This window comes from Scomber scombrus, chromosome 15 (genome assembly GCF_963691925.1).
Source record: "Scomber scombrus chromosome 15, fScoSco1.1, whole genome shotgun sequence".
NCBI classification, from domain to species: domain Eukaryota; kingdom Metazoa; phylum Chordata; class Actinopteri; order Scombriformes; family Scombridae; genus Scomber; species Scomber scombrus.
Window position 1 is genome coordinate 17,793,221 of NC_084984.1, and position 24,493 is coordinate 17,817,713.

At 38.0% G+C, this 24,493-nt stretch overlaps 1 protein-coding gene across 1 annotated transcript; it reads right to left on the reverse strand.

The window, feature by feature from the left end:
• Window positions 1-7,422: 7,422 nt before the first annotated feature.
• On the reverse strand, window positions 7,423-22,979 carry mamdc4 (MAM domain containing 4). The gene is made up of 29 exons (XM_062435235.1): window positions 22,952-22,979; window positions 21,935-22,024; window positions 21,352-21,513; window positions 19,906-20,031; window positions 19,495-19,728; window positions 19,160-19,285; window positions 17,695-17,853; window positions 17,438-17,544; window positions 17,159-17,314; window positions 16,709-16,799; window positions 16,481-16,594; window positions 15,756-15,848; window positions 15,523-15,660; window positions 15,301-15,440; window positions 14,612-14,720; window positions 14,405-14,509; window positions 13,564-13,698; window positions 13,193-13,320; window positions 12,728-12,938; window positions 12,053-12,190; window positions 11,836-11,963; window positions 11,262-11,352; window positions 10,882-11,031; window positions 10,543-10,668; window positions 10,265-10,389; window positions 9,930-10,035; window positions 9,310-9,506; window positions 8,017-8,091; window positions 7,423-7,461 (listed from the first exon to the last, which is right to left on the reverse strand). The coding sequence occupies exons 1-29, from the start codon at window positions 22,977-22,979 to the stop codon at window positions 7,423-7,425; spliced, it is 3,627 nt and encodes a 1,208-aa protein (XP_062291219.1).
• Between the last annotated feature and the right edge of the window lie 1,514 nt (window positions 22,980-24,493).

A 24,493-nucleotide genomic window follows, 5' to 3' on the forward strand; every position in this document is an offset into this window, starting at 1 on the left:
CACGAACAAAAACCTTGCATGATACTACCAAAAATTCATAATACTAAATTCTCAAAAGCATGAATGTTTTCTGAAAAGCACTTCACCCAAATATGCACCCCTATGTCACTGTAAGGTTTGATTTACCCTTACCAAAACTGGTTTAGATCCCAGACGAGCCCCCATTTGTCACAAATTGGCTCAGGAATGTAACAAGGAGGGAGTCCACTCAGAAGTTTGCTTAATTTATTAAAACTGAATGTAACAAAACAAGGTGTTAAGAACAAAGTGCAAAACCAAAAGAGGATGCAGGGTGGAGGAAGGGAGAGAGAATGTCCACATGTGCAAGCTTTTATAGCTTGGCAGGACTATATGAACCATATCAGACTGACGAACCGCCACTGTCAGCCAATAATGAAAAGGCACAGTCAGTGGGAGTGGTGTTACAAATCTCTTAAAAAGTATTATCTAGCAATCAAGCGATAAATAAATATACCTTTACATTGGCTAATATCAAATAAATCAAATGCAATAATATGTGACGTATAATTCATATATTTTGAAGTTTGAATTTCCATAATATCAAAATAATAAAAGTGTTCTAAAACACAATGTTACAAAACATGGGTTAGACAAGGTCAGTTAAATTGTGGTAGTAACCTCTAAGTTATTTTATATGTTGGTGGTGGGATTAAACCTTGGTTTAAATTTGTATTACATGATGTGCTTTATTTTACTCAGTGTAGTTGGGGAATATTAGAATGTGCTAATAGTTTTTATTTATATAGGTTTGTTATAAGCATTAAGTACTGATGCCTCAGGCCTAGCCAGTAACACAGAATCTGTTTGATAATTATGAAGCCACTCTTAACTGCATAAAATGTTTGAACACATCCAAACATTTGGTTGTTATTGTGATAACTTTTATTATCTCCTTAATAAAGTTATTGAAACCCTTTGTAATGTCCTCTGTCATCCTATTAAAAAGTTAGATTAGAAACGTACCCCTCCCTCTTTCTGTCCCTCAGCTGTGCAGCAGAGCCGTAAACCCAAGGAGTTGAATCAGACACTGCTAGCAGCACATCTGCCTGGTTCTCCACTCCTTCAAATGCTGTATGTGAGGATATTCTCCTCTAATATATTAGCTACGTCCCAACTGATGCCAGCCCTCTGCCTGCTCCTTTTCTAACTAGACACTTCTCTCCTTTCTAACCTGGCCAGTGTGGGAACAAAGCGTGTATAGTATGCACAGTCGATCTATTTAGTCTGATGTCGTTCAACTAATAGGTAAAAAGTTGACTCCATGGCAAACTTTAAATGACAGCCCCTCATTTGCATAACGAAGCAGAAATGCATAAGGAAATGTAAAAAGAAAATACAGACATAAATATGAAATGAATAGAGAGAAAATGCCAAGGGAACATAATACAGACATAAATGCATAAATAAATACATAAATAACTAAATACATTTTAAAAATGTATCAATTAATCACTTAATTAAATGGAAAATTGAAAAGAAAAATAATGTATACAAAGGTAAATAAATAAAAACAAATAAAAACAGACATATGAATTTATGTCAAATTTTGTCAGTGAATTAATGCCAACATTTATTTTTAATATGATTTTTGGTGCACTTAATTCCATATTCATCTATTTATTGGGTCATTTGATGATTTATTTATTTATTTTTGATTTTGACAGTTTCAGTCCTCCATAGATAACTGTCTCTCAAGGAAACTGAGTTTGGCAGCATGAACAGGAAGCAGTTTATCAGAGCTAATAAACTGCCAAAACTGACATTTACTTGTTATTTGAAATAATCTTCAACAACAAGTTTCACTCAAGATTCAATGCCATAACTGTCACATCATGTGACGTCTTAACTCATTGGCACCTGTGTGTTTGTGTTCTTAAAGCTAAAGATGAATATGTAACATCTGTTTGGTCCTTTTCAGTATGTTGGTATGCATATGAAGAAGTTAATTCAGGCTGAAAACCAAACATGAAACCAAACATGAAACAGCTCAAGAGGTATCTTAAAATTGTTAAGCAACAAGAGTCACCGGATCAGTGGGATGTTCTGTCCACACCCTGAGTTTCCTCCGAATAAAAACAATAATAAAATGACTGGCAGTTGCACCGATGCATGACGAATGATTTCCTTATCACAAAAATAAGTGTGGTTTTTTAGGTGTGGTTTTCCTTGTAGTGCAACACAATACCAAGCTTCTAAGGAAACACTGATGAAGTACAAAAGAAAATGGACGCGGCACCACTCATAAAAACTATTTCAACTGATTGTGTCACACTGAAAACATTTTCCACTTACCCTTAGTGGCAATTAATTAATTAATTAGACGTTTAGGTTTTATATCTTTAGCGACACTAATTTAAGGGAAATGGCAATGTTGGAACAACACTTTGATCCAGACTGAAATATCTCAACAACTATTTGATGTTTTGCGGTTCAATTTTGCACAGATACACATGGACCCCAGAGAGTCAATCCTAGTGACTGTGATGATCCCCTGACTTTTCATTTAGCATCAATCTTTTCACTTTCATTGATCTCTACATCATGCTTGGGCACATATTTTGGTACCTTGATGGTTCCTAGATGATGTATCCTAGGGACTTTGGTTGATCCCCTGACTTTTTGGCAGTAGGTTTTATGTGAAATGTACAGTGTCTACAGCCTCACAGAGCCACTTGACTGTAGATTCTCTTGATACTTTGAGGGACTCTCAAGTGATATATTATGAGAATGAATTGCCATTTTGTTTTAACCTTATTATTCAGAAGGGGCTGGACAGGAACATCAGTAACCATTGTCACAGATGTGCAAACAGGATTGGTTAGAATGGATTCTAGATCCAATGCGCGAAAACGACGTTCTCAGTTTTAATCCTGTCCAAAAAGCTTTGATTGTCTCTGATGTTGTTTTTCCAGCTGGGGAAACAGCTTCCCATGAGCACATAACTGAATCAGAGGTAAAGTCAGGGCTGTTGGCAGTGATTCAGAAATTTGCAACCCAGGCCACTGATATCCCTGCATTGATATCACTAAATGATTCAAACTACCTCATATTCAATACTAAAACGTCATAATGCTTATAGTATCTCTCCCATGTGATTTCAATTCTATTTTTAGGGCTTTTTCTGACCTGAAAGACAAAAAAAAACCAATGGGAGACAATGACAGACCACTGACCGGAAAAAACAGGGAACACTGTAGTCACATGTTGAGTCTGAGGCAAATAAAAATCAGCAAGTGGATGCTGGTGATATTTCATACTTGACCTTTGATCACTTGAAAAAGAGGCAAAGGGGATGACTGATGGATGGGTTTAACACGCTGCCTTAGCATTACAACTGAACCAAAAGAGGCTCAGATACTGATCTCATGAAGGTCCATCATGAAGCTCAATATTGAAATGTCATGGCTTGTGTTTTCAATAAAAATGCTGCATTTTTGGTGTTTTGTTTTTTTCTTTATCTTATTCTCTCAGAAGTTTGGCCATCTGAATCTTAATTTGCCAGACACTAAATCCAGCAGTCCTCTCACTTAGTTCACTTGTCACAGAACTAATCACAGTAATAAAAGGTCCAAATGCTCAATGGGTGCAGTTACAATAAAGCTTAAAGGCAAGGTGAACTTGACTCGACTCTCAGACAACAAGTTCACTATCAGCAGTCACATGGAGATCAAGTCAAAGTTGTCCTTCAACCAGCTGCCATCCATGTCTGGCGTTTCTCTTCATTAAGCTTTTCTCACGATGCGTCCAGTCTTCCTCAGGTCCCTCCCTCCTCTGTCGGTCCTGGTTGGCTGACTGCTCAACCGCCACGCTCCCTGACACACCCGGGCACTGTAGGGGAAATTCGGGAATTACACAGGAAGCCACAACTATTGCAGTTTCAGTAGAAAGAGTGAGCAATCAACCACACACTAAATACCTAGAGTTCATAAGAATAGTACATTGAATAGCTTTTCCTGCAATCAACCAACATCTAATTCCAAGTGTATGAGCAAATTGTAGTTGTTGTTATTTTATGTTTTGTCCAGAGCAAATAATGTTTTATTTTAGAACTGATTCATTCAGAGATGAAAACTAAAGGTGAAAATTGTCTGTCTGCCAAGGAAACACATACCTCTTTAAAGTTCCCTGAAGGCTTTTTACTAAACATCAAACAAAATTCCAGAAACGTTTCCGCCAGGTTCACTGTCAGCATATTTTCTGCTCTTTTCTATGGTTTGTTTCAAGCCATTCAATTCCAGTTAATGGAAATCTTAACCCTACACACTACAATGATATTTTAGTCAATACTGTGTCTTCAGCTGTGTGGCAACAGTTTGGGAAAGACCCTTTCCTGTTTCAAAATAATAATACCCCCCTGTGCACAAAGTCAGGTCCACGAAGAGATGATTTTCCCAGTTTGGTGTTTAAGAGCTTGACTGGCCGACACAGAGCCCCGACCTCAACCACATCCTTTGAGCTGAACTGTAGCGCTGACTGCGAGAGAGACTGTATCACCCATCAATGTCTGACCTCACTAATGGTCTTATGGCTGAATGGAAACAGATCCCTACAGTCAGGTTTCAAACTTTTCCCAGAAAAGTGAAGGCTAGGCTTTGAGCTAAGTTGTCAACAGCTCAAACCAGCTTAAACCAACCACACAAAACTGGTGTACCAGCTGATCGCCGACTGAGCAGGTAAATCCAGCAAGAACAGCTAATGACAAGCTATGGTTTGAGGCAAGTGACTCTTAAGCTAAAATATTTGTTGTTGTTGATTGTAGTTAATATGATTTTACTTACATTGACTTGTGACTTAAATCATCATTTTGTCAATTCATTTATCTGTTCTGGAGCTCATGCAGCTTTGCTCAGGTGTGTTCACCTGAGGTAAGTACTGGACATGTGTCATCTTGTAGAGAATGCTGTGAGACATGATTGAAAGTTCCTGAAAAAATCCAGTAAGTGAAATCTAGTAGTCAAGAATAAACCTCAAACATTAGTTTTTATCTGTAAACAAGTTCTTGTTTTTGACACTGATGCATTATAAGAACATGTCATGTAAATTATAGTGTTTTATAATGCATTAGGCTATTAGTCTTTTATTATAGTACATGAAATATGAATATTTTCATTTATCTGATGTTCAATTAATCCTTTCACAACTATCTTCGGGTTGAGCCTACCAATCAATAAAGCAGTGCAGGCCTATTTACCTAGTCTATTATTTAAATGCAGGTGTATCAAATCCACACACACACACACACACACACACACACACACACACACACACACACACACACACACACACACACACACACACACACACACCTTGAGCAAAGCAGAGGTCCAGCCCGTTTGCGGGGCTTGGCGCTCTGTCTCCGGTACTGCATCCAGCCACAGACCATCTCGTGCGCGATCATCACGTACAGGAGGAAGATGAGCACGGCGGGATCCATTCAGCCTCACGCACCACTGGATGAGGACGCGGTGCAAACACAGCACGGTCCAGATGAGAAAGAGCAGCACCAGGCTGCAGGCGGTGAGGGGTTGCAGCCTAGTGCAGGGTGAGGGGCGGTGATGGTGAGGAGGAGGATGATGATGATGTGGAGGAGGAGGAGGAGAAGGTGAAGGTCTTCCCAAGTGGCCACGTGTCCACTCTAACTTCAGACACTCAAGTCCTGAGACACAAAAGGCTGCAGGGGTGGGCGCACGCACTCCACCCCACATGACAACACAGCATTCTCCAAAATCATCAGTTCATCCGTGTGAAAACCGTGATTTCTCTCTCTCTCTCTCTCTCTCTCTCTCTCTCTCTCTCTCTCTCTCTCTCTCTCTCTCTCTCTCTCTGACAGCAGATGAGAGTCACGGTGACAGCTGCAGAGAGGGGACACCGGAGGATGTTGCCGTAGAGACGCGACCGTTGCTAGGGACAGGATGTCGTCATCCCCTTCCTAAAGATGAACGAGGCATTTGACCAAATCAGAGCATCGCAGGGAGCTATCCATCAAGAGCACGCGTGACTGTGCCCTCCCGCATGATTTATGCTTCATGAGACCATTCAACCTTTGACACAAGCTGTGATTATTGATTATTTCAATTATAAATTAATTAATTTTATATATACAACAGCTGATATTTAGTCCAAACTGTCTGCAGCAGAAAAGCATGAAAATCTTTATCACTGAACAGATTTATCACTGTAACAATTAAATATCTTTAATTAAATGGTTAACTTATATTAAAGGTAAGTCAATTATCAAAGATCTATAGAGTCAATATTAATATCATATTAAACTCTTCACTTATTGTTTTGCAAAAATATCTCAAATTTCACTTCAAGTCACCTTGGCAAATTAGATAATGAAGACACATATTTATCTTTATACCAAAATACCTGATTAATGATAATTTATACAATCTGATTTTTGCATTGCAAGGAAACATCATTAGGTCACCTTTATTCAACCCCAAAACTATTTCCTATCTCAGCATCTGCATGATACAGATGTTTAATTTCCTCTGTCAATCAATTTACTCTCTGAGTGAATAAAACACACTTGGACACCGGTGTTTTAAAGCTCAAGTATAATTTATTTATCATTAGAGTTAAATTATTTCTTGTTTCAAAGCAGAGTAAATGTACCCCTCCAACACATCTAAAGCAATACATTCTTTCCTTTCCACAGTCTTTCTCCAAACAATAGCATTATAGCATGTTGACTACCTTTGTAATCTTACTGTATTTTTGTTTACAGTCATTCTTTTCTTTTTTCTTTCTCTTCAGTGGGGCACTACAGCGATTTAGTATAGTCCCTCTATACAGTTGTGGGACTTGTGAGAGACATATTAGAGTCAGATAGTCCCTAATGTGAGTCTAGCTGTGCTTCCATAATGCAATTCGATAACATCTTTCATTAAACTCTCTCTGCCTGGTTAACAAGCTTACAAGCCTTTCAGACTCCATGCTCACAGCCTTCTGTTGTAGGTGTGTAGTCTCCCAGCTCAAGCTGACTCATATATACGCTCCACAACAAGTACAACAAGTAAATTGACTTTGGAAGAAATTGAACTAGTGTCTCTTTAACCCATAAAAAGGAGCCAAACCTGCTGAATTCTCCTTAAACTAGAAAAACATGATTCAGTAGTGTAGCGCTATTTTTTGTCCATCTGACTTCCATCTACCTGTCCACAGGCAGAGAGCTGCGGCCCCTGAGGGCTCCATCAGATCTGAGGCATCTGCACCGATTAGGCCTTCATCAGTGTTTCAGTATGTGAGCTGTGTTTGTGTGTGTGTGTGTGTATGTGTATGTGTGTGTTTGCACGTGTGTGTCATGTTAAGACGACACAAGCAGTTCTTCTGCTGTGATATCGCCTAAGTTTCACAAAGCCACCTTTATGTGGCAGGAATACCACTCCTCCCACCTCACGCCACCTCCAACTCTTTCATGTCAGCAGGGGTTTCCTAAAACACAAGAACAACAGTCAAATTTGTCAGTGAGCACACGGAACATAAACTGGTCTAGGAAGGATGATAGCTTGTTGTAAACAGTAATAGTATTATGTAAAAGTCTGCACAATGACTCCTTTGAATAATTTATGAGTCCTATCAATTATGTTGTTTCATAAAAGGAACATGAAACTAAAACTTTAAACTAAACTTTGATTGAAAATTCCCTTAAAATCATATCTATTGTCGATATGTGAAAGGGCTTCTGCTGCTGATCCCACTATGTATCATAATTTCAGTCTGGAGCCTCAGTAGCTTTAAGCTAAATATACTCAAATGAATAATAACAATAATTTTCTGAAATGGAAAAAAGACACCAATGGGCACCATGTTGCTTCATCCCTGCTAGATGTATTCATGTTGGGTATTTTGGAGTCTTGGTTCTGTCCTTGAATGGTCAAACCTCTAAATCACCTTTATTCAACTATACTTACAGAGTACATGTGAATAAGGATGAATGAGGATCAAATAGAAAATGAGATAAAGCACAAGTCATAGAAAATAACTCACATTGACATTATTGATGTTAATGAACCCTGCTGCCATTGGATGGTTTTGCACCTCTGGAACCGCCACATGGTCTTGCTGAAATGAACACAATTAACCATAAATCAGCCACAATACAGAAAAGATTTGTGCTGCTAGCTACATTACATCCACAATACCTTGGGGGACATAAAGTATGTGGCTGGTACATTTACTGTGGTGGGTTAATTTTCTCTCAAGCTGCAAATTGTTGAAGACATCACATTGTTTAGCTAGCTACATAGAGGACAGACCAAAAGACTACAGCACTCTGCCATCTTTGTTGTAGTTCCATTATAATGTCAATTACGCCTCAACAACAGAACAAATGTAGAATGTTAAGGTTTATCAACCCTGCAAAACACAACCTTCATGGCATCGATAACTGCTCTCTCTCTCTACTACTGAAAATTAGAGTTAATCTTCACTCTTCTCCTTATCTACTCTGATATTATCTCTATGATAACCATACATAATAGTAGATTTGCTAGCTTATATTTTAGAAGCTAGCTAGCATGAGAGTGTAGCCTTTGTTGCTGCCTTGTTAATTTTGATCCTAGCTTAGCTTAGCCTAGTTTACTAGCTTAACTTCGAGTCATCCACAGTTACTTTATTCTCAAACTATATTACAATGATTTGCACTTAATGAGCATTTTTTTTACTAGAGACTTGTCTCAAATAAAAAAAGAAGTTTATCTATAAATGTATATAACAGTTTTTCCTTTTCTGAACCGAGATTAGCGGTTGTTGTAGAGCTCTCAAGTCTCACGCATTGACTGTGAGACACATGCATTTCAAGCAGTTCACACGCTCACACCTGTCATTTCTCACGCTGAGAAGTGATAGAGCCCACCGCAAAGAAATGAATATATAATAAACAGAAATGAACAGCGAGGCGTTCATAGCTGTCCCAAATTAGCGACCTACCAGCCAATCAGAAAATAGTATTTCTTGTTGCTGGGTAAATTCGGTAGTCGGTAGTCGCTCCAGCCCTAACAGATGTAATCTCACGCCAAACTTTTCATGAAACTTGAGAGCCCTGGTTTTATAGATTATGAAGCTATATGAGGAACATCTGTGGTTTTGGGATGACTTGACTTACAACTAGTTAATTACAGCTTGGTTCTGGGACCACGGCAACATCGGAGTCTGAGGAATCATACAACGTTAATGTTAATATACTGACTAAATTGTAATTTAACCAGAATGATCCTTTAATACGTAGCATTTGAGGTTTTTTTTTAACTGTTGTCAAAAGTTTAAATGTCATTAACTTACTGTGAGGTCTGATTCATATCCTTCATTACTAAAACCACGACCCCCAGGGGATGATGGTGATGATCTTAATGGAACAGTTGAAGCTGCTCCCTGTGCGTATCTCAGGTAGTAAACCAGCACACCGACCAGCGTGCCAATCAGCAGCAGGACTATGATGATGGATGCTGCAAGTCCTCCTGTATCGTCTCCCCGTGAGGCTACAGAGGAGATGGATGAAGTTAAGATTTCAGTTCCAGTAGAGAGCAGAGCAGAAGATAGCATGAACATGTTACATTTCAAGGAGGAATTAATTTTAAGGCTGTTCAGCTGAGTTTGCATTTCAAGCCAAACTGCTGACACATAACAAATTCCTTGAGTGCTGAAAATTTTTCTGGGCATACCATAGCTTTTTAGCCCCATTTCCTTCCTTCCAGGCATCCATTCATTTAATTTAATTTGAGTGTGCTATAAATATGACTTGCAAGGGTAAAAAAGAATCATTCAATATCCCTAAGATGTCCAACTATTCTTTAAAAAAAAATCTTGGTATTTTTCAGAGTAAATTAGTAAAAAAGGTGTTACACATATGCTGTTAGCACTTAATGGGCCGCAGAACAAGTAAAACCACTGGCGTTTCTTACTTTGCCCTCCTTCTGTGACTTGCATATCGCAGTTGACCCCCACTGTGTACTCAATGTCGTCCAAAGCTACAGAGCCTGTTGTGCCTTTGATTCCTTCAAACACAATCTGTTAACAACAAAAAGTCTCATGTAAGCAACTTGAATGTCAAAGTTGTGATGAATATGAGCTGCAAGAATTAGTCTATTAATCATTTAATCAACAAATTAAGGCAACTAATTTGACTACTGATTAATCATTTTCGTTATTTTGTTCATACTCTTCAGAATAAAACAATTTCCTTATGTTATAATCACTGTATTAGTATTTAGAGTTTTGTAGCAGGGGAGAGTCTAACCTGGTATTCCTTAGGAGACACAATGTTTATATCGTAGCGTTTCCACGCTCCTCCCAGTTCATTCACCACCGCCAGCTGCTGGTGAAGACCTCCAGACAGACGCCACAAGTTCAGACTGCAGTCCGCTGCATTCGATTAAAAAGGTGGGTTGTTAGAAAATATAAAAAGAAATCGCACCACACACACCAGACTGTACCTGAAATTAGATTAAATCTGGATCTGGATACAGTTTAAGAAACGTAGATGAACCAAGTTTCATTTAAAACATTGATGCTTACATGTGGACGGCTTGTAGGCCCAGAATCTGAGGCAAGTGCCTACGGTTGGGGGCAGGTGAGGACTCAACAGCTCAGCATTTTTATTCGTTGCTGTCCGGTTGCTGCTTGGAAAGAATAGGAAGTGACCTGGCACAAGGAAAAGGGAAGGTGGATTATTTTACACTACAGTATATTTTTTGTACATGTTGGATGAACAAACATAGAAATGCTGTTCTCTCCTTCCTAACTTTCAGTATAAAGATCCTGTTTATGAAAAATGAAACACATGATTTAAGTAATTTATACAGTTTATGACACAACATTCACTGTCTCCTGTCTATGTGTCTCTCTCTGGTTTACCTGTGTCTGTTCCCAGAGTGTGGTCCTCAGTGGGGGTGAAGTAGTGCTTCTCTGCTTTGTGACTCGTCAGCTCCCAGTCCAGTTGATCCATTTTGATGTCTTGAGTGTTGCTCCAGGTGCACATCCCTCTCTCCAGATTGCACATAGAACCTGAGAAATTTAACAGAACAAACTTATACTTAACAAAAACACGATACAACTGTGTACTACTGTTTAACAGTGAAATGTTACAAAATACAGACTGTACGTGCTACAGTTTGTTTTCTTTAATTATACCTGGTAAAAATATCACCATAACATTATTTCTATGCTTATATATCTTTTAATTAGATGTGGACTTCAATTTGTTGCATCTTAATTTTGATGAAGCTGATACACACCATGATTCTCACATGCATGAGATGCAAGGAATATATCATCAACCGCAACGTGAGTGTCTTTGCCTCTGGCTCCCACCACCTCGAACTCCAACTACAGAACAAAACCAGCACAACATCAACTTAGCTTAAAACGACGAAGACAGGATCCTAAATATTAAAATTGCCTGATGATAATGCTTGAAAGTTTCTGGGTTAAATTCTATTGGAGAATTGTGACATTTCACCTTTTACTTAAAAAGCAACACTGTGGATTTTGCTCTGAATTAGAGCATTTTTAAGTGTGGACAGAACAGAAACTAAATGGGACAAAAAGGCAAATTAATGAACTGTGGGATAGAATATGTCTAAAAAGGACCAAGGAGTCTTTCTTTACATACATAATACTAAAACACGATATATTAATTTGCATATTTATTATGTTCATGTACTTTGGATGAATACTTTTTTTAAAGAACATTTGAATAATCACTCCATGAATGGATATTTAATGCACAAACTAATTACTTGTGTTCTGACTGACCACTTAAAAAGTCTATAATTGCTCCAGTGTCCCTCTCCAGCCTCCACACTGTACCTGCCAGTCCACAAGGGCACTCGAGATGTTTCCGTTGCCATGGCGCCAGACGTCTCCCTGGTCCAGACTGTTAGAGAAGATCTTCACCCTCTTTCCGTTCACCATCTTCACATATACTGTCAAAGAACCTGCAAACCACGCACATACACGTCATATTGTGTTTTTCTGTCATTTTTTAAACATGTTTGATGTTTTTCAGTGTGTGCAGGTGTCTCACCAGGATTCACTCCACCCATGTGATACCAGAAATGGACGCACTCGGTCTTGGCCATTCCATGGCGAAGAGGAGAGGTGAGGACCGATGTAGCGCCGGAGGGAAGGATGTCTGCTCCAGTGTTCACCATCATGTAGAAACCTGAGCACAGAACAGGTAGAGGCATCCTTGTGTCAATATGTGTGTGTAAATTCAACTTTTGGCTTTTAAGAGCTAAGATTTCGTAATTTTGCGTTAATTTTCTTTCTAAATTGAATGTCTTTGGCTGACTGTTGATTAAGCAGAAAATAGATATTAGAAGACTTATGATTTTAATTTTCAGACATTTTGTAGTATGAATTGTTTTTAAAAAATCTATTGAAAAGCTAATAACAGATTAATCAGGTGGAAACATTTATTTGTTTTATTTGCTGCTATTCACTAGTTTAAAGTATGAATGTAATATATAAGCTTTCTAGTATTTCATATGTGAATTGTAAAAAAAAATGTTTTCACTTTATTCTTCTGACAGTAACTGAACAGAAATCATCTTTAATCCAACCATGACTGATATCATTAGTGCCCAAATTGACTATTATTCCTGAGGGAGTGCCAGCAAAGTTGTGATGTATAATGTAGCGACTACTAATAAACATTCACAGTCTCTCAGTTCTCTGCATGTGTCGTAAGATTATTTACCCAGGTCAGTCTCTAGAGTGTGGTCAGTTTTGGGTCCAGGTACAGTTTTTCCGTTGCCGTGGCGCCACCGAACTTGACCGGAGCTGGTGAACCCACACTTCTGACCCTCAAAGGAACACACGCTCGGCACGCTGCATGGCTTGGCAGCGAACGCTATGTCATCAATGGCCACTTGCCCATCAAAGCCTGAGCGAACCGCTTCAAACATCAGCTGTTGATGGGTCAAAATTTGGACAGGGTTAATTGATCTGTTTTTGACTACTTGCTAAAAAGCTGCAGTGATATTTTCTCACATGAGGGCAAAGATTCCCAAAACTCCTAACTACTTGATTAAACCCCCTTTTTATACTACCTGCTACACCTCTTGTCATCTTTAAAAAAAGAAATCATACTAGATGCATTTATCTCTGTAACATTTAGTGAGTTTTAAGACATTTGTTAGTGATTCAGTAATTTTAACTGTACCTGAAAGTTTGTGAGCTGTTGTGGAACTGGGCATTGCGCTTCGTGCCACATGTTGCCATGAGCTCCTCTGCGGGTCCAGAGGACGCTCTCAAAGCCATCTTTATCTAACAGCTTCACATTCAGAACACCTGGATGGGATCAGTGGGTGGAAGAAGAGTAACCAATTAGGTAAAATTCTATTACACACATTTTTGATAGAAAGTTTAATTTGTTAGAGTTTATTAGACAAAAAAATCATCAGTTATAGAATTAAGAGTTTAACTTTTGGCATATCCCCCCCCTCAAAATGCATACACAGCCACCAGGATGCAACTTTAAACATCACAACGTGACTCCTCAGCGCTCAGTCTCATCCTGGCTCAACACCTCACCTGTGTTTGGCCCGTAGAGTTTGTAGAAGAAGGTCAGACAGTACTCTGTAGAACTTGGTGACTGCGGGTATGAGAATAAACGTCCAAACACACCACGCAGTGATGGGCTCCACATGTTCACAGTAAGACTCGTGCCTGGACACCGACAGAAAGGCGGGAAATTGAAGTGAGTTTGAAAGTATCACAAATATAGCAGTGACAGCTTAAATACTGCAATCACACTGTATTTTCTTTATGTTCTGTAGTGAGTATTTATGCAATTCATGAATAAATGATATGCTAAGTTGTGCACATTTACCTCAATTAAACTATATAGACATGTATTGTATTATTATTGTATTATACCTTTAGAAAACATCCTTAAGTTTTGTTCATATTGTGTATTGAACAGAATGGAGGTCTGCTGTCACTCCATATTTGCTGATGTAGAGCGACTATGAATATAATGATAGCTTTAAGGCTCGAGTTTTAGGACTAGAATAACATCCCAAATGTCAGATCTCAAAATCTCACCCTGATGAACAAGGAATTGATGTTCAAGGTCTTAGCAAATTTGAATGTTGTCAGGGAAACCACATTTCTGAGCACAAATGCATAAAAATAATAATATATAATAATAAAATGATTTAAATGGAGAAAACACCTGAAAGACACTGGCAACGCAACACTATTATTAACGCTGAATTAATAACAGGATTATTGCACCAAACTGTAGGTAAGATAGATTTAAAATGCTGGGTTCTCTACGATTGAGGCCAAGAAAAGATGAAAGATAAGTATGTGTCACTGCTTAGAAGTACATTGATGTATTTTTCTATACGCTGTTTCTAAATGACATTACCGATCCCGACAGTGTGGTCGTTCCCTTTGAGCATTGTCCAGTCAAAGTTGTCACTGTTGTCCTGATACCATCCACACAGTCCATCCTCAAAGTTACATGAAAGCTCTAGACAAAAAAAACAAATATCACAGTATTATTAGATATCTATATGTAACATATAAGAATATTTGTTCTAGAGTATCATGTTTGTATTTTGTGTTGAGTTACTTGTTGGAGAGGATGGAAGATATTCAGCATGGCAGCCGACGAAGCGAACATTTTGCACTCTAATCTTGGCACAGGGACACAGCTTCTTTGCACGCGCTTCAAACAACAGCTGATGGAACAAGAACAACAAAAGAGCCGGAAAATGTGAAAAAACATTCACAAAACTCAATAAATTCAATTTCATGTGTTAAAGTGGGGATTCCGTAGCCTCTGTTTTTCAGTGTCATGCACAATCCCCACTTTTACATAAGACCTTTACATTCAGGTCACAGATATGAGCTGCTGTTGTCCTCAAAAACATCAAAGTCTGACTTATTTTGAGAAATGTGGATCATATTTGTAAATCAAGTCTTTTCATCAAAGTAAACAATTCCAAATGTAAAAATAACAAATGACATCTTTGTTTTGCTGGAAGAAGAAAAAATCCACCTTATGGAATATATGAAAATAATGTACTTTCCACCAGGCAAATTTTTTTACCAGCAGGATAAAGATTGAAACTTTGTGGATATATAAAATGTTTTCAACTCTGAATGTTTTCAGACAACCATAGTTTTTTTTTTAGGAGGCAATATCTGTCATCCACACTGCCAAAAATTGCCAAACTGCCAAATGTAAAAGCAATGATTATACATACGTTTGGGCTGAAGTCCTGAAAAACAAACAAAAAAACAAAAAGAAAAGCTCACCTGGAAGCGATTCTTCCGGGCTCCAATAACTACATCAGCATGTTCCCACACCCCTTCCACTTTTCCTGTCTTCCCACTGAACTCCCACAGCTTAGGCTGCTTGCCCAGCCAGCTGTCAATCACCTGGACTGACAGTTCACCTGCAGCACAGAGACAAATGATGTGTTTTATTATGAAAAAGCAAAAAAGAAGACATCTAGTGTAATATATTCACAGCTTTACCAATGTGAGCTGGATTTCCAGTTAGTGCATAATCAAAGCTGAGGGTGCAGGCTGGGCCAGAGGGTCCCAGGAGAGGGGTCCGTGTGTGGGCTTCAGTCAGCTGCTGGCCCGGGGCCTTGACCACATACAGGTACTCCACTAAAAAATATAGATGTGTAGAAATATTTAAAGATAATGCTTTTTTTTAAACAGTACATAAGAATAATCAGAAATTGAAGAAAGTGATGATGTACCTTTGGTTGTGGAATTTTTGAACAGCATCCAAGCTTGATTCCCGATGCTGATATCAGTCCAGCCTGAGCTGCCGTCAGCGTAAGAGAAATCCCCTGCAGAAATCATTCATGGAGACATCACATTCAAAATGAGACAACAGACAGTTACTGTATTGTATTAAAAGCAACATCAACAGAAATAACTTAACAACAAACACTTGTATTATTGATGTATGTTTTGAGTTCAGTGCATGAGACAAAAGTCATAATGATCAGAGCTGATGAAAACAACTGACTGGAACCTTTTAAGCCTAAATCAACCTACTTGGTTTATTTTCCATTTAAGGTATGAAAAAACAGAATAATATATTACCTATATTTAAATGAACACAGGACTGCACAGTTTGTTGAAAACACTTTTTTTTGTTCATTTTGTTCACTGTAATGGTTTCAAATTATTTAAAGGATTCCACACTTCTCTACAAGCAGTGATGTTGTTTGATCTTGCTCCACCCAGGACTGAATATTTTAAGCCTTCAGGCCAATTTTTAAGAACAAAATCCCCCTCAGCTGTCATCCCTTTGACAACAATTTGTGTTTTCATAGTATAATATGCTTATTTTGCGGGGCCCCCTGGTGGCACCTGAGGCTCTAAGCAGCTTAACTTAAGCTATAGCTGGCTCATACTCATTTTTCAACCTTTTCAGACTTGTTGATTAAAGTTAAACTGGGATAAATAAACTCACCACATTTAGCTTCATCTTCTGCTCCTGGACAATCAGTGTTGAAATTGCACAACTTGTCCGGTGTAGTGCACGGGTCTTGAGGAGAATTTGGAAATGCCGCCATAGTATAATTATCTGTTCAGGAAGAGAGTGTAAGATAGTAAGAAGGGGGTATTTATTCATACTTTTTAGATATGTGGAATCACAAAATCCTTTTTTATTATAAGTTTAGATAGTTGAAGAGATTACCTTTTGATTCGCGGCATTCAGGAGACAACACAATGCTGTCAACAGCGATACCTCCATAAGCCTCGTCCCTGATAGCCGCCATTATTACAATCTATAATGAGAGGAAATTCAATGATGTAAGGGGAAAAAAAGAGAAATAAGGATAAGGGGTTTATTTTATTAGAATTATTTAAATACAAAAAATAAATAAATAGAGAACTCTGAAATCATTAATTTCTAACTTCCTCTGTACTTTGATTTGAATTCATTATCATTTAATTTGTTTTTTGCTTCTATATTCATTATTTCTCTGAAATGATGACGCACCAACCACCTGCACTAAATTTGCAGTCATTCTGTTATTCCTCACTTCTACTTATCAATATTTAGTCCTCAGCAACTGTTTAAAATATGCTATAAATGTATGACTGTCATCATATTAAGTAATGAAAACTCAGGTTAAACACTCACATGGAAATGAGAGTCACTGACAATCTCCACCTCTGCTTTCACCCAAACATCGCCCAAGGCTCCAGCCCTCTCCCACACTGGGTAGATTTTTTTATCTGCCACCAGCACTGTCAGGCCACCAGACCTTGGCCCAAACTGGTGAGTGTACATCACCATCTGCAGTGGGCAGACACAGGAAACTTGTTGAAGTAGGTTCAAATTATGCTTAAAAAATATTTTGCCATTTTCCTATTCCATATTTTTACTTTTGATTGATGAGGGAATGCACTTTGGACTCACCTTGCAAGGATAAGAACTATTTGTGGGTTCAAGAAGTGGACTCTGGAAAGATGCCCAGTCCATTTTGCCCAGACCTCCATCAGGAACGGTGACGTAAAGGAAGTGACCTGTAATTATTTAAAATATTTTTATTTACTTACAAATTTCATTCTTAAGTCAAATGAGTAACACTGAAGAGACGAACGATGAAACAGAACAACAGTTTGGTTTCAACAATGAAAAACACTGCACTGACTCTGATTGGTCAGATTTGATACCTGATACGGTGTTGTTGGTATGATCCCTGCCTGGTCCTTTCAGAGGATCATTCATGGAGATGGTTTCCTGACATGTCCTAACCCATTTCAGATCGGACACTGTTCTCAGGTCCCAACCACACAGGCCCTCATCGTCAAAGTCACAGCGATGGTACTCTCCTGGACACACACACACACACACACACACACACACACACACACACACACACACACACACACACACACACACACACACAGACACACACACACACACACACACACACACACGCACGCACGCACGCACGCACGCACGCACGCACGCACGCACACACACACACACACACACACACACACACACACACACACACACACAGACACACACAGACACACACAGACACACACACACACACACACACACACACACACACGCACACACACACACACACACACACACACACACACACACACACACACACACACCTCACTTTAACTGGTGATCACTGGATGCAAATATGAATGTTGTAAAATGTCCTGTGTAGATTACATAGACAGTAATTTATTGTCTCTGAATACGAGGAATATTGTGGAATAATGTTTCCACACAGAGAGTGTGAAAGAAATGAGATAATCTTTTCTTCTTATTTTCAGGTGATTATAAACACATTGAAATATACTCATGAATATGAATACATCTCTTCTGTTAGATGCAATGAAATTCCACACACTGGACCTTTAACCTGTGTTAGTTGTCTAAACTTTACCAACAACAACAATAACATATAAATAGTTGTATAAGAAAAAAAAAATCAAGCTCCACTTACTAGCCTTTCTAGAGATTTCATCCACAACTCATAGTCTTCCATAATAGATAGAATTTGCTCAGTTGTAATGGAGTTAAGACTTTTTTTGGGGGGGGGGTCAAACTGCTGTAATGTTTAAATAAACGTTCAGACATAGCTCATATGAATAGTTTTTGCAGTAGTCATATGGGTCGTTTTGGAAGGCCGTGACAAACTGATCATTTTGATACGAACCTTGTTGAGGTTTTTTAGGTCATGGAAACATTCTGCCTCATGGACAATGCACCTAAGTGTAAAACCTCTTCTTAAAAATTGAGCTTTGTTTTGTTTTTAAAGATATTCACCTTTGAATCTTCTACCTCCATCCAAATTAAATGGAGATAGACACAGTTTTTATCTTTAAAATACACTTGAAAACCATAAAGAATATCCTGGTTTCTCTGGTTAACTGGTTTTATTATTTTTATATCCTCAGTAGAAAGTGGTTCCAGTTAAATCTGCAGTGAGGTCTGAGGACCCCACAGAAGTGTTGGGCTGGCCCGTGAATTGCTTCTCTACAGCAAGTCTTGTATTGTTTTGTGCAGTGACAGTTTAGTATGGTGAATCGGGTGTCTTTGGGCAGATTCACAGCATAGATATTTACAGCAGGCTATCTGCTGTAATTTAAAAGACATCTGATTTCTCACCACAGCTGTCCTCATCAGTCCTGTCTCCACAGTTGTCAGTGAGGTCACAGACGTCCCGTAGCTCCACGCAGCCCTCACGCTTACACTCCATTGCAGCTGCTGGACACTCAGCACCAATAAGAGGTACTGATTATGAAAGGAGAGAAAACAGTAGTAACACCATAAGTTATAACAAAAAGTTATATATTTTTAAAGAACCTTTTGTATTTCTGTTACAACATAACTATTAGCCCTCTTAATATCAATAACAGCCATTCTCATTATCATTCTAATCCTTTGTAACTGTAACTGACAGGCAGAGTTGACACATGAAAGAGATATTATGAGGCACTCACAGGGCAGAGCACAGTCCAGAAACTCCATCTGATCTATGGCCACATCTCCTCTTAGACCCTCAGACCGCTGCGAGTAAATTTTGACCCGAAAAAGTGTGGAAATACGGCCCAGAAAGATGGTGTCCTCCCTCCAACCACGCACACTGGTGGCCTCAGGACGCCACACTCTGGTTTCTTGATTGTTAGGGTGAAGGACAGATGCCCACAGGGGAGCGGCGCCCAGTCCTTTGCGGCCTTCAGGGAATAATAGACAGTCAACAATAAAACAGATGCTGCAGAGAAATCAATTCAACTAGAATTATCAGAGTCACAAACAGAAACACATATAAGCATACAAATACTGGTGGTAGAAGTTACAAATGAATATGAAATCTTGTCATTGCGAGAAACTGGCTGAAGCCAACAGTTTACCTGAATCCCACATGAAATATCTGAGACGAAGACGACATGTCGGTGCAGACTGTTGCATCTCTGGAGAGGTTAAAACTGCCGTTCTGAGATCTGGTGAGTTCACTGCACTCACTCCCATAAACCAACCTGTGTGATGTAAAATTATATGTATTATATTTCATGTTATAATTCAGTGTCTTATAAATATAAAACTATAAGATATTTTGGCCATTCACGGTTTAAAACTGAACTAATCAATAATATTTTATTGGCAATAGATCAAATGACTAGCTGTAACATTAAAGTTAAGTTCAAAGAAATGTAAATATGCCTGTAAATGTAAGGTAATGTAAATAACAGCTAATTCCAAGTTGTATATATGCATAAACACCACCTTACATGACACTGTTTTTTATCTATTTGCATCATTATTTACTGCAGTTATTAGTTAACCCTTTAAACAGGCGGTATAACTGAGATTATAATTGCTTTGGATGATAGGTTTAAAATCAAAGAAAACTAAATTTACAATACAAGCATAATGTTTTAAAATCTTCGAATAAACTCCATTATTTCCTTTTCATGCCACCTATACTCTCTCTTTTTGAAATGTTATAATCTAATATCTTAGTATTCAACACACGTCCTCCAGTGAAATGATGACTAACTGCTGGGGAGAGATCACCACGGTTATATAGTTAACCTCACAGCTGCGGAGAAATTACTGGCTGTTGATGCAGGCTGTGAAAATCACCCCATGATCCATTAATTACACACTACATCAGTGCATTTCATGTTTACACGGTGCTTTCATTAGCAGCCTCTGCAAGTCACTGACTTTTCTGCTGCCATTTATAGCATGAATCATATCAACTTAATTTCATGCATCTTTTTCTGTGTTTACTTGTGTCATAGTTGCTATAGCGACACTAAAATCAGTAAAATTGTAAAAAAAAATTCTCTCCATTCCTGCAACACTTTAGCCTTTGGTGTTTCTGTGCACTATTCACTGATCAGCACACCAGCAACACATTGTTGTTCCATCATCATTAGTTGTAACAGCGTTCATTAGGCAGACAAATGCATCTTAATTACTTAGTTAATAACTTCTCATCAAGTGTATTTGCAGGGTCAGAAATATTTTAAACAGCTACACTCACAAGCTCATGCTGCTGTTTTAGTCATTGTAATTAGCTTTGGAGCAGACATTAAAATGTGAATATCAGCTTGATTGTGCAGAACTGCGCAGAACAGTTAAATCATTTGGCAGAAGACAGCAAGTAAAAAATCCAAACTGAAGAGAAATTCACACAAAAACGCCATATTAAAGCAGTTTTAAGACAAATATTGCATCTATTTAAGAGATAAATTGAGACATGCCTCTGTCCCCCCCTACTGTCCTGAAACGTGTGGCTTATTGATCAGGGTAATATAAAAAAGGATATGTGGCTGTGTAGTGAAGTATACCTGTAGCTGTCCCGGTGGTGAAGTCAGAGGACGGTCCACTGGCGGGCAGCGTGTCACCTCTCTGGCGCCTCTCCCAGGTGTATTCTCCATCCAAGGAGTAGGAAGTCCATCCACACATCGCTGCATCCTCAAAGTCACACTCAAACGCCTTCCCCCTGTAGCCTTCAAAGATGTAAAAACAAGTTAACATATTCCACTTAACTTCATGACTTTTCTTTCCAACTACACAAAGAATTGAGTCAGCAAAATGAGTTTTCAAAGGATTGTCTATCATTGAGTTTGCAATGCTTCAATGAGTTATTTTTTGAATAGTTTGAGTAGGGAAGAACTATGAAGACAATATTTTTTTAATTTACTTCAATAGAATAAACTCAGAGACATCAATTTTGACATAGCATTAGATTCATGTGTTGCTTTTTGGTATGTAAATGATGGAAAAGTCATTATTAGATCATGTGCCAGCCGTCAGTAGATACACTGCCCTCTTGGTAAGTGAAGAAGTTACAATATTTATAATAAGTTGCATTTGAGAATTCAGTTTTCAACAGTGTGTTTTGAACATGTTTAGGTGTTGTAAACGTACCACAGTCCCACTCATCGCTGCAGTCCTCGCAGTCGCACACAAAGTCACATTTGGATGCAGTCTGACATGTGTGAGCCTGAGAAACAGCAGCTGTGTCATAGGACAAAAGATAAGGGTTAGGGTTACTTATTCATGTTAAATCAGAAAATCAACACAGAGTATTAAATACAGTGAATGATTCAACTCTGTCAAAATATAATGTTTTATGAAGTACTGTATTTTAAAATCATGTCTGATTATGTCTGTTCTAGTCAGCGGTAAAAACCAATAAAAGTAAAATTCCACATGTCAAATAAAATGAAATACAACTGTCCATTTCAAATAATAACTAATATATATTTTAGCAGAGATAGTCAGGTATTATTAGTAAAAATGTGTTTCATTTAAGGAAAATCTTACATTGTAAATGAATCAAATCTACTCTATGAGAGCCCTGTTGGGGTAATTGTTGCATGTCATGCCTCACTATCAGTTGTCCAATAAAGGCACATTTAAAAAAAAAAAATCTACTCCAGCATTTTGAATTAAACTTTTACCAGGTAAAAACATGAAAATATATTAAAAATAAAAATTATCTTTCTAAAGAACTGTAAGCCAATCTATTGAGTGAAGTACAGCAAAGCATCCATTATTATCAATTTTTCCTATTGTGGTTATTTACTTTAAAGGACTTGTTGCCCATTTGGAAAACCACTCAAATTTCTCCAAGGAGGTTATTTGTTCTGGAGCTTTTGACCATATCAGACAGTCAGATGTTGAACCTTTTTAGACTTAAACAGGTTTTACAGTTCATTCTTGACATGGGGACCTCACATGCTGATTAAGAGTGTATGATATGGTTGAAACCCCCAGAAGTTAGTAAGTGGACCTTTAGTATAGATTATTTCCAAAATCAAGAATGATTTGGCAAGTTCAATTTATCCCTCATGTTTTCAATCTAAGATCTTAAAGGATAGGTTCACAATTTTTTTTAAGTCTGTCGTAGAACATCAGCCAGGTGCCTTTATAACCACTGACAGAGGTTTTCCTCATTCATCCTGTTCATTCTGGCTGTTAAAAGATCTCCTTCAAATGTGCTTTCAATATAAGTGACGGAGGCCGAAATCCACAGTGTGTCCATACAGTGTGTTGATGTTGAACAATTTTCATTTGGGCCCCTTGACTGTTTTCTTTTTCAGACAGACTTTAAAAAATGTGAACATATCCTTCAATGTGCAAAGTAAGTAAGTCCTCACATAAATGTAGTACAATAAAAAAGCAATATATTTTAGTGTGAAAATAAATTAAGGAAAAGTATTTTAAAAAGTAAGTATTCTTACATAATTAGCTTCTTTCTTTGCTTCTGTTTGACGGCTAAAATCCCACAGATGACTCAATCTGTCACTCTCTTATCAGGACTCATTACTTTCTGAGATTTATGGCACAACTAATGCCGATAGGCTCAAAGGCCAGAGAGTAGTAATCGGGTTAACGCATGCAAAATGCCATCCGGCCATCCAAAGGTCTCTGATTAAGACTCAAGACTTTGCGCTTCATCAGCCTGACAGCTGGAAAGTAGACAGGGCACCAAGTAGGAACGTGCATCACTGCACATTTCAAACTGAGAAAATGTTCAGTCATCACTCCTTTAACTGAGCTTAATCAAAGAAAAGAGAAAACTTCTTAAAACATATTTTTAAATAGTAATATTAACTCCAGTTGTAAATTGTAAATTAAATATAAATTATATAATATAAATGTGATTTGTGGATATGATTTTTAGTGATGATTGGATCCTGGACTGCTTGGGCGTCTGCACTAGCTGCAACATTTGCTCTAGGCTCATGCACTTTTTTTTTTATTGCCCTGTATGGTGCCGTCTATCTATTTTTTGTAGTATTGCAAATTTTTAACTCGTCTATTTTCTAGAGATGCTGTGTTGTCTTGTTGTTCTTGTAGCAATGACAATAAAGTACTCTGAATTTAAATTTGGATCCTGATTTACTACATGTTGTTTATACACAAACAAGACAAATTGTTGGTAACAGGTGAAGTTGTTGATACATTTTACTGAAATTAAAATTTAAGAAATGTAGGACATTTTAAATTGAATTTCTGCTTGTCTTAACTGGTTTTTACATTTTTATGGGGAAAAAATGGAAAATGTCTCATGCATGACAATGGAAATGGATATTGCAAGAACATATTATGTGATATGTATTTACACATTAAAAGAAAACTTTTTTTCATTTATATTTTCCGTAAAAAAATAAATAAATAAATTAATAAATTAATAATGAAAACATTTCAACATAAAGATCTAAATGCTGTTTTAAAGTGGCTTGTTTAGAAGTCTGAATGTCCCCAATCACTTTTCAACACCATCAACTGTGTATTTTCTACTTCACTCAAGCTAAGCGTAGCCCAGCAAGCAGCAGCATAATTTCTACAGAAAAAAATCCAGTTTGGTTGAATGTGCACTTACCCCACTGCAGAATCAGCAGCAGAACAAAAGCCGAGCTCCTCAAATGTAACATCTCTTCCTTCTTCCACCAGATCAGTGAAGGTATGAACACAACC